General features: G+C 44.4%; 1 protein-coding gene across 1 annotated transcript in view; it reads right to left on the bottom strand.

Annotated features, from left to right (window-relative positions):
* Window positions 1-10,108, bottom strand: part of PNPLA8 (patatin like domain 8, phospholipase A2) — a 59,490-nt gene extending 49,382 nt beyond the window's left edge. Inside the window, exons 1-3 of the mRNA XM_075014613.1 lie at window positions 9,865-10,108; window positions 1,055-2,260; window positions 490-639 (exon numbers count right to left, since the gene is read on the bottom strand). Coding sequence (XP_074870714.1) covers window positions 490-639; window positions 1,055-2,170 — 1,266 coding nt within the window. The 5' untranslated portion in view covers window positions 2,171-2,260; window positions 9,865-10,108. The remainder of the gene's footprint in view (window positions 1-489; window positions 640-1,054; window positions 2,261-9,864) is intronic.
* Window positions 10,109-11,634: the final 1,526 nt, after the last annotated feature.

Genomic DNA, 11,634 nt, shown 5'->3' on the forward strand with positions numbered 1-11,634 from the left:
TTATTAAGCCTAAATAAGACTGTCTCAAACAGCAAAAGCATCACACATCATTTTAGTTGTGTAGGTCAAAATGGAAACTTTTCTTCATGCTGAACAGTCTATTAGGTTTATTACTACTATTACTTTTATTATAGGAGCACACAAAGGACCCCAATTAGGACAGGGCTTCTATTATGGCACTGTACTCAATATTGCTTTGGCAATTAAAGAATTCCTTAACAGGACACATAGATGAGAATGAAAAGTCCAACATTTCCCCTAAGGTGGCCATTAAATGCAAATCCATGATGGCTCATGTGAGAATCTCTTTTAGGTAATACATTAGTAATAAAAATAAATAAAAATAAATAGTGCAAAGATATGATGCAACAGTTTAAGAAAACAAAAGATATATTATATATTATCTATTTTATTATAAAATATCAGTCATTCCATAAGTTCTTATTGTCTACCTGCCATTAACAGGCTAAATGTGAAAATTATTTGTACCTTAATAGCAACTCCTCTAGTTTCTGGAAACTCCAGAAGATGGTAAGTCAATTCTTCAATCCTGTTGATACAGACTCTTCGGTTAGAAGATCTTCGTAACGCCTGAACTAAAGCCCGGGTTCTGTTATCAATACTCACTCTTGCAATAATCTGAAGATAAACAGATATGTATATTAAGAATATGATATTGCTCCAAGAAAAGAGGTACAAAAGTGAACAAGATCTTTTCAAATTTTTGTTTTCTTAGGTGACTTCAATAAAAGATGAATGGTTTATTACAGCAGAATAACCCTAGAGGCTTCAAGGTAGGTAGCAATTTCTTTGGGATGGGAGGAGGGTGTATTTGTACTGAACTGAATTCTGGTTCTCCCTTTACCTAAACAGAAGCACCTACTATAAATATGGCTCACAGTAACAGTCTAGCATGTAACTGGGTTCAATGTTTCACCTCTGCAATTGACAATTCAATTTAGTTTTGAAATGATAATGTTGTAAGGATAAAACATTCCTGACTACTACAGTAACTAAAACCCCCAATATTTGTAAATACTAAACAAAGACTTGCCTTTTCTCTCTGAAGAGATAAATGTTTTTCTTTCGCTTCTTCAGTTTTGGTCTCTTTGCTGCCATCTTCCTCATCTTTCAAAGACTCTTCTTGTGGCTTCTGTTCTGTGGCAGCTTTTGTCTCAGATCTCAACTTGGGGACCAGACCTCCAATATAACTGTCTACAAAAGCTTGTACACTGTTACTGGGGTATGAAAGGAAGCTTGCAATGCTCTTTTTAGGGGAAACTGGAAGAGCAGCATTTGTCTTATCAGCATCTTGAATCGCAGCAGCAGAAACTAAAGCAGATGCTGAACTCATCCTATTTTCATTACTCAGTATGTCATTTTCTGGTGAATCAAGTTTCTCTCTAAGTTCGTTCTTAGAGTCTTGAAGAAAAGCATTTCTTTTTTTCTCTTGATCCATGACAGTATTATTGCCAAAGTACCAGTTGATATGATTTGCTAAAAAGCTGTACGTTTCACCAAAATTTGTAGTAAAGTAGCTTACATGAAAAAGGTTATTTTTAATATCTACAGACTCTTTTAAAGTATCTTGATTAGCAGCGCTTCTACTTATCGATGTAGACTTTGAGTTTTCATCTGTGTGAACAAAATCCTTTACAGCACGGCTATTGTTGCAATTTCCCTGTGCTCCAGCACATCCCGTTTGTTTATCATTTACTAGGTTTACCTTGAGATTATTTTCCTGAACGTTATTTTCAAACGCTTTCTCCAATATGCCAGAGTTGGGCTTAAATCGAGCTATTCGTGCAACCAGTTCACTGTGAGTGCCAGAAACAGCCTTTGAAACAGATTCTAAAGTGTTCTTAATTCGTGACATATGACTATTTACTTTTCTTAGTCCCTTCGGAGCAGAAGCGATATGTTTATAAACTCTGTAATACAAAAAGTCATGGCTACAAATGTGTTTACTACATGCCAATGTTTTGCTTCTGGTCCATTTAAATTGAGTTTTGCTTGTATGAAAAACTCTAAGAGGAATAGCATGACTGATCCTCCAATAAAGTTTAGGTCTACATAAGCAGTACAGCTGCTTGTTCCTCTGCTTTCCCCAGAGGCTTCTTGTACTAATCAGGAGGTACAAATACGCATCTAAAGGCAAATTAACTAACATTACTTATAAATATTTATATCTTTCATATGGTGCTTCTTTACTTCACTTCAAAAATCTTATCTCAAAAGAAGTCAAATTTCATGATGTTACCTGAAATGAAAAGACATTAGTAAGTTAAAGCAAAGATTAGGAGTACTTTATAAATGAATACAGGATAATACCCTTTCTACTTAAAATAGTGAACAAACAGATTAAAATGAAAATTTCTTCAGATAACTACATTGTTCACAGTAATTAGTAACAGCATGCAGAACCTTCCAACTTTACGTTATTAGTTGAAATGCACCCAAAGGCAATAAGCAACAACCAAATCAATAAAAAATATTTGGCTGCCTATGGCAAATTGGAAGCTAGTCTCCATACAGTTTGCAATACACAGGTGGGCAGAGACCAAGGGTAACATGGAAATGTCATCCCTAAAAATGATTTTTCCAATCCAAATATTGTACCTGTTCTTTAAATAAATAGATGACTTTATACTTTAAGGCTATAAATCCAGCACACTCCAATAAAAAGAATAGTTTGAATGCCTTTCATCCTGAATCTTACAAATCTCAAACAACCTTTACAGAGAAATTTGACACACTGCTGAAGCGCTGCTTCTGGGGCGAAATGCAGCAAAAGTCTACTATAGATGCACCAGCTGAAACTGTAAGAAAAATTCAGGCAGGTGGATTATTACTCTAACTAGAATTTGGCCAAAACATCAGGGTTTAACACGTGTGTGCTTGTGAAGGTTGTAGAGCAGTTTTTAAAAATAAGAGATGAGGGAAAGCCGATTGGTGCAGAGGAGCATGTGCATCAGACAGAAACTCCTCATAGAGGAGAATCCATCAATAGAGATACTCTAGGCTTTAGTGAAAAAAGAGAGGAGGGGAGATATCAAACAATGGGCTAGATCAGACAATCACGTATAAAAGAATCAAAACACAAAGCAGTCAAGTCGCACTTAAAAGACTAGCAAAATAGTTTATTAGGCGAGCTTTCGTGGGACAGACCCACTTCTTCAGACCATAGCCAGACCAGAACAGACTCAATATCTAAGGCACAGAGAACCAAAAACAGTAAGCAAGGAGGACAAATCAGAAAAAAAAATGATTAAGGTGAGCAAATCAGAGAGTGGAGGGGTCGGGGGGGGAGGTCAAGCCCTATAGGGGCTCGTCTGTATACTTGGCTTAGATTAAGACTAGTTTAGATTAAGCCAAGTATGCAGACGAGCCCCTATAGGGCTTGACCTTCCCCCCCCCGACCCCTCCACTCTCTGATTTGCTCACCTTAATCATTTTTTTTTCTGATTTGTCCTCCTTGCTTACTGTTTTTGGTTCTCTGTGCCTTAGATATTGAGTCTGTTCTGGTCTGGCTATGGTCTGAAGAAGTGGGTCTGTCCCACGAAAGCTCACCTAATAAACCATTTTGCTAGTTTTTAAAGTGCGACTTGACTGCTTTTTGTTTTGATAGTGTATAGACTAGTACAGATCCCTCTCTGTTAGTATAAAAGAATCCAATACATGTGGGATGGGAAGACAAATAAGCAGAGGCAAACCTTTAAAATGCTTCTACACAAATGCTAGATGTCTGACTAATAAGATGGGTGAACTAGAGTACCTTGTATTAAAGGAGGAAATTGACATAAGAGGCATCACGGAAACCTGGTGGAATGAAGACAATGTATGGGACACAATCATACCAGCATATAAAATATATCGGAAGGACAGAATGGGCCATGTGGGTGGTGGAGTGGCACTGTATGTGAAAGATAACACGGAATCACATGAAATAAGAATTTTAAATGAATCAAAATGTTCCCTAGAATCACTAAGTATAGTAATTCCAAGCTCTACTAAGAATATAGCAGTAGGGATATATTATCAACCACCTGATCAGGACAATGATAGCGATGTTGAAATGCTAAGGGAGGTTAGAGAGGCTATCAAAATAAAACGCTCAATAGTAATGGGGGATTTCAATTATCTCCACATTGACTGGGTACATGTCACATCAGGACGAGATGCGGAAATAAGATTTCTTGATGCCGTTAATGACTGCTTCTTGGAGCAGCTGGTAAGGGAACCCACAAGGGGAGGGGCAATTTTTGATTTAGTACTGAGTGGAGCACAGGATCTGATCCATGAGGTCACTATTACAGGACCGCTTAGTAATAGTGAGCATAATGTAAAAATATTTAATATTCCTGTGGTGGGAAGAACACCTCAGTAATCCAACACTCAGGTATTTCAAAAAGGGGAATTACGCAAAAAATGAGGAGGTTAGTTAAACAGAAATTAAAAGCCAGAGTGACTAGAACAAAAACGCTGCAAGCTGCATGGAAGCTTCTCAAAGACACTATAATAGAGGCCCAACTTAAATGTATACCTCAAATTGAAAAACATACTAAGAGACTGAAAAAAGAGCCACCATGGGTTAACCCCCACGTAAAACAAGCAGTGAGGGATAAAAAGGCATCTTTCAAGAAGTGGAAGGCAAATCCTAGTGAGATAAATAGAAAGGAACATAAACACTACTAAATTAAGTGTAAAACTAATAAGGAAGGCCAAAAAAGATTTTGAGGAACAGCTAGCCAAAAGCTCAAAAAGTAATAGCAAAATGTTTTTTTTAAATACATTAGAATCAGGAAGCCTGCTAAAAAACCAGTGGGTCCCCTAGATGATACAAATACAAACGGAGCAATCAAGGATGATAAAGCCTTTGCGGAGAGACTAAATGATTTCTTTGCTTCAGTCTTCACGGCTGAGGATGTTGGGGAGATGCCCAAACCTACATAATTTCTTGTGGGAAATGAAACTGAGGAACTGTCCTGGATTGAAGTGTCATTAGAGGAGGTTTTGGAACAATATATAAACTTAACGTTAACAAGTCACTGGCACCGGATGGCATTCATCCAAGGGTTCTGAAAGAACTCAAATGGGAAATTGCAGAACTATTAACACTAGTTTGTAACCTGTCCTTTGGATCAGCTTTCATACCTAGTGACTGGAAGATAGCTAATGTGACACCAATATTTAAAAAGGGCTCTAGAGGTGACCCTGGCAATTACAGACCGGTAAGTCTAACATGGTTTCTGCAGATGGAAGTCATGTCTTACTAATCTGTCAGAGTTCTTTGAAGGAATTAAAAAACATGCAACAGGGGAGATCCAGTGGACATATTATACTTAGATTTCCAGAAAGCCTTTGACAAGGTACCTCATCAAAGGCTCTTATGTAAATTAAGTTGTCATGGGATAAGAGGGAAGGTCTTTACATGGACTGAGACAGGAAACAAAAGGTAGGCATAAATGGTAAATTTTCCAAATGGAGAGGGGTAACTAGGCATATCCCCCGCAAGGCTCAGTCCTAGGACCAATCCTGTTCAATTTATTAATAAATGATCTGGAGAAGGGGGTGAGCAATGAGGTGGCAAAGTTTGCAGATGATCAAGATAGTCAAGACTGTGAAAAACTTCAAAAAGATCTCATCAAACTGAGTGACTGGACAACAAAATGGCAAATGAAATTTAATGTGCATAAGTGTAAGGTAATGCACACTGGGAAAAATAACCTCAACTATACTTACAATATGATGGGAGCTAATTTAGCTATAACTAATCAGCACAGAGATCTTGGGAGTAATCATGGATAGTTCCTTGAAAACATCCACACAGTGTGCAGAGGCACTCAAAAAAGCAAATAAGATGTTAGGTATTATTAAAAAAGGCATAGACAATAAAACAAGGAGTGTCTTAGTGCCCCATATAAATCTATGGTACACCCACATCTTGAATACTGTGTGCAGATGTTGTCTCCTCACTTAAAAAAAAGATATCCTGGCACTAGAAAAGTTCAGAAAAGGGCAACTAAAATGATTAGGGGCTTGGAACAGCTCCCATATGAGGAGAGGCTAAAAAGATTGGGACTTTTCAGTTTAGAAAACAGAAGACTGAGGGGGAGACATGATAGAGGTATACACAATTATGACAGGTGTGGAGAGGGTGAATAAGGTGAAGTTATTTAATTGCACCCATAATACAAGAACTAGAGGACATCAAATGCAATTAATGGGTAGCAGGCTTAAAACTAATAAAAGAAAGTTCTTCTTCACTCAGTGTGTAGTTAACCTGTGGAACTCCTTGCCAGAGGAGGCTGTGAAGGCTAGGACCACAACAGAATTTGAGAAAGAGCTAGATAAATTCAGGGAGGTTAGATCCATAAAAGGCTACTAGCCAAGGGTACGAATGGTATCCCTAGCCTCTGATTGCCAGAGGCTGGAGATGGATGACAGGAGACAAACTGCTTGATCATGGTCTTTGGTCCACCCCCTCTGGGGCCCCTGGCACTGGCCACTGTTGGCAGACAGATTGCTGGGCTGGATGGACCTTTGGTCTGACCCAGTATGGCCATTCTTATGTGAGTACTGCCATGAGCAGTCAGGACATGGTATGTGAAAGCTAAAGAAATTATAGTCAGAAGTGCATGGCTGCAGAAGCTACATGATTACGTGCACAGTACACAGACACGTAAACTATGTATGAACAGAATACACAAATATGTTATACACATACTCACATTCATACACAGTATAAACACAGTGACAAGTACACATAGATGGCACTTAGCAAGTCAAACACCTAATATAAGCATAGTGAAAAGAACACGAGGCATTCTCTGATGATGTAAGCACCATAACACACTGACAAGACCATACATGGTAAAAACACAGATACATACGTGACACAGAGCAGGATATCTGGCATATGCACAGAGGACATACATGCGTGATGTAAACAAAGAAATACATCGCACACAAAAAATAAACATGGTCTAAAAAGGGATAGGTACAGGAGACACTACAAGAACTGGGGTAAGTGGTCACAGATCACACCTTTCTATCATATTTATGGAGGGGGTTGGGGTCTGGGATGGTGTTTGGATTCAGATGGGAACTCTGGGCAGAGACTGAGATGTAGGCGGGAGTGCAGAGTCTGAGAGGGAGTTTGGGTGAAGTAGGAGAAATTTGATCTGGGGAAGTGCGGATGGGGTGACCAAGTGGGTGTTAGGTGCGGGTGGTGGCACTGGCCAGGATGTGCTTACCGTAGGCAGCTCCTAGCTGGTGGCACAGCAGGGCACTCAGGCAAGCAGGCTGCCTATATGCCATGGTGCTCCATACCATTCAAAGCTGCCAGTTGCTGCTTGCAAGCATGTCTCTTCATGGCCTGGGGGAAGCTGGTCCCCACACATTGCCCAAGCATTACTCCCCCCAAGGGGCATGCAAAGCCATGCTTACCAGCAAACTCCAGATGTGCCGCTTCTTGGACTGGTGTGGCTAGGGCCATGATGGCTCCTCTGTACCATGGGATATTTGCCTCCAGTCCCAGCCCGAAGGGTCAGACTGGGCTGGAGGAAAATGTTTGGCAGCCCGCGAGCCATATTTTACCCACTCCAGTCTAAACAGTGATATACACAAAGGCAGGACACCGTGATAGGCAGGAACATACACACAGTGCAATGTATGGTATAGATCAGGAATCAGCAACCCCCAGCAGGGGTGCCAAGAGTGGCACGTAAGCCAATTTACATGGGCACACAAGGCGGAGGCTGAGCCCCACCATTCCCCCTCCATGCAGCTGGGAGGTTGCTCAAAGCCATACTGCCTGTGAATTAGCAAAAGACCAGCTAATGCTACCAACCACCACCTAATTGGTAAAGCTCTAAATCTTTATTTATTAATGAAGCTGTTGTAAGTAGGACTGTTAGTGACTTTAAAAAGTATCACCAGTACTCAGACCAAACACAGAGGTGAAAAGGTCAAATTTCAGTACTCCACCTTGGAAAGGTTGCTGACCCCTGGAATATATACTGTGACAGGATCAGGCCAGAGGCCTGTTACAGCACCAGGGGTAAGAGCCCCGAAAGGGAAAGAAGTCCAACTCCCTTGCTAATGAGAGATGGATTGCTGCAGGGCAATCAGGAGCAGCTGGCAGGGAACTGGTGCAAGCACATAAGGACCAGCTACCTCCATTCAGAGGCTTGGTGAAGGCTGTGGCAGGGTTTTTAAAAACTGCCTCAGTTAGAGGGTGGTAGGGGAGAGAAAAAGAAGGGAGTGGAGAGGGTGAGGGAGCAGAGAGTGAGTGATACACACAAACACAGATACCAACATGAACAGCCCTGGTCCCTGTGAGTGGGAGATATCTGGGGGAGAGAGCCCAACATAAGTAGATAGACTCCTGCCCTAGAAAATAGCTGACAGCCTAATCCTGGATGGACTGGCAGGGTAAAGAAGGGTTCCTGACACCGTGCACAAAGTAACACATGTGGCAAAGAGCAGTGAATGCTCAGTGAATGCAAGTGTGACAAGGGGGATGAAGGTTAGCGGGGGGCACACCCAGGAACACAGGTCCAGTTTGTCACATGAACAGAGGGAAGGCAAAAGCAGAGATACATGCTCAGTGTGAACATGGGACATGAAGGTGAGCACACCAAGGGAATACACGCAAAGTGTGACACGGGGCAGAGGGCAAGCACAGTGAGGGATATGTGCACAACGTGACACTCAGGCATACCTGTGCAATGAGATACGTGGAGTGAGGGTACACCAGGAATACATGCACATCCTGACACATGGCGTGAGGGGAGATACACCCAGAAATACACAAGCAATGAGAAAAGAGCAGGAGGACAAACCCCAGGATACATGTGAAATGTGATACACAGGACTTGGGGGAAGACATACATAGGGATGCACATGCAGTGGGGCATGTAGGGCAAGGGGGATGGTTACACCCAGGGATGTGCACACACTGTGATATGCAGGGAGGATGGGGAGAGGGCACACGTAGGGATACATGTGCAGTGTGACCTGTTGGGTGAGGGGAAGGGTATACCCAGAGATACGTGTGCAGTATGACAAAGAGGGGAAAAAAGGACAAACGAACCCAAGGATATAAGTGCAAAGTGACACACGGGGCAGGTAGGGTGGAGAGCACACCAAAGGAGACACAAGCAGCATGACACATATGGCTGAAGCCTGGCACACCCCAGTATACACATATGACATACGAGGTGAGGTAGGGGGCACACCCAAAAATATACATGCAGTTTATCATGGGGGAAGGAGGGAGGGCACACCCTGGGATACGTGCAGTATGGCATGCAGGGTGAGAGCTCTCCCAGGGATACCTGTGCAGTGTCATGCAGGGCAAGACAGAGGTCACACCCAGAGATACCTGTGCAGGAGAACATGCAGAGCAAGGTGCAGGGGGCACACACTGATAGGCACATAGCGTGTCATGCAGGGAGGACGCAGACCCGACTTTAGGATACAGGCACAATGCGAGACACATGCAAGGTGGAGGCCACCCCCAGAGATACACAGGCAGCTTGAGACAAAGGCAAGGCACATTCAGGGATACACACACAGCGGTGACCCGTGGAGTGGGGGAACACCCGGGGAGAGCACAGCCAGGGATACACACACAGCGTGACCCGTGGGGCGAGGGGGAGGACACACGCAGCGACACACGGGGCGGGGGCACACTCAGGGATACCCCTGCCCGATACCAGTCACTGCACCCCCCCCCCCGATACCAGTCACTGCCCCCCCAGAAAGGGGCCTGCCCGCCTGCCGCCCGCCAAGCCGCACGGACACGCGCCGAGCAAGCCCGGGCCGCGCGGAGCGCAGAGCGGAGCCGCTGACACTTACCGGGGGGCCGCGGTACCGGCAGGGCGATGGCCCCGTCCCTCCCCCAGCAAGGCCCTCAGGCGGCGCCAGGCCCTGCCGCAACTCTTCCCACGCTGGGGCGGCGGCGGGCCCCTAGCAGCGGCGGCGCGACGGCGGCAGGCGGCGGGGGGCCGGAAATCGGCTCAAAACAACAACACCGACGGGCAGGAAGCGGAGTGGACCAACGCGCATGCGCCGCACCCAAGCACCGCGCGCCGGAACGTTCTGAGCAGGGGGCGGGGCGGCGCGCGGCGCTGTCCGCGGTGTGGGTCCTGTCGCTGTTGTTCTCTGCGGCCCCACGCCGCGCGGGTGACCCTCCCCCGCCCGCTCCGCTCTGAGCTGGGCGGGGACTCCGTTCCCTTCGCCGCTGAGCGTGTCTCCCGGTGCGGGACTGGCCGAGCCCCCCCGCCCCTCCGGCAGAGTGCAGCCTGGGTGCGCCTCCGGCCGGCGGCTGTGTTACGTCGTTCTGGCCGCGCTGCCTCTGCCCCGTGCTCTGGCTGGTCCCGTAGCCTGTCTTCTACCAGCGGCTGGCCTCAGGTGTTAGGGGCAATAACCGGCGTAAGGACACTCCGCTCCCGCGGCTGTACTCAGAGGTCGCGCTGTGTGTACTTAGTTGTGGGTATCCTGACCCGGGTTGGGCTGCAGCTTGACAAAGGACCAGCTGTCCTGTAGCACCTTAAAGACTAACACATTTATTTCTTAGGGGACTAGCAAAGTAGTTTATTAGGTGAGCTTTCGTGGGACAGACCCACTTCCTCAGACCATATCCAGACCAGAACAGACTCAATATTTAAGACACAGATAACCAAAAACAGTAAGCAAGGAGGACAAATCAGAAAAAGATAATCAAGGTGAGCATCACTGGACCTAACCAGGTTACTCACAGAATCACGGGCACTTTCTCATGCTCCTCTACTAACATCATATATGCCATCATGTGCCAACAATGCCCAGATGCTTTGTATATTGGACAAACTTCTAACTCCCTTAGACAAAGGGTCAACGGGCACAAAACAGACATCAAAACACTCCAGATCCACAAACCAGTTAGTCAACATTTTAATGGAATGGGGCATTCTGTCAATGACCTCAAGGTATGTGTGTTACTGAAAAGACATCGCTCCTTTGTGGAAAGGGAAGTGGACAAACTGACATTTATATTCAAATTCGGAACATTAACACATGGTTTAAATCGTGATGTGAACTTTCTGAGTCACTATAGGGGCTCGTCTGCATACCTAACTCAATCTAATTCTTGATCTTCCCCCCCACCCGTCCACTCTCTGATTTGCTCACCTTAATTATCTTTTTCTGATTTGTCCTCCTTGCTTACTGTTTTTGGTTCTCTGTGTCTTAAATATTGAGTCTGTTCTGGTCTGGATATGGTCTGAGGAAGTGGGTCTGTCCTACGAAAGCTCACCTAATAAACTACTTTGCTAGTCTTTAAAGTGCTACTTGACTGCTTTTTGTTTTGATAGTATATAGACTAGCACAGCTTACTCTCTGTTACTATTTATTTCTTAGGTAATGAGCTTAGGTGGGTGAGACCGACTTCCTCAGATTTGCAGCAGAAATAAGAATTCAGGGTTTATATAGCGGGGGAAGGAAGGAGAGGGAGAAGGACAAAACAGTGGGGGAGTTACCTGTCATTAATAGGGCCTGTGGAAGAAGTAAATTAAGCTGAGTGGGACAGGTGCTTTTCCTGGGAATATCAAAGGTAGAGAAATTGCCCTTGTAATGCGCAAGATAATT

The sequence above is a fragment of the Carettochelys insculpta genome, chromosome 1 (genome assembly GCF_033958435.1).
Source record: "Carettochelys insculpta isolate YL-2023 chromosome 1, ASM3395843v1, whole genome shotgun sequence".
In the NCBI taxonomy this organism is placed as follows: domain Eukaryota; kingdom Metazoa; phylum Chordata; order Testudines; family Carettochelyidae; genus Carettochelys; species Carettochelys insculpta.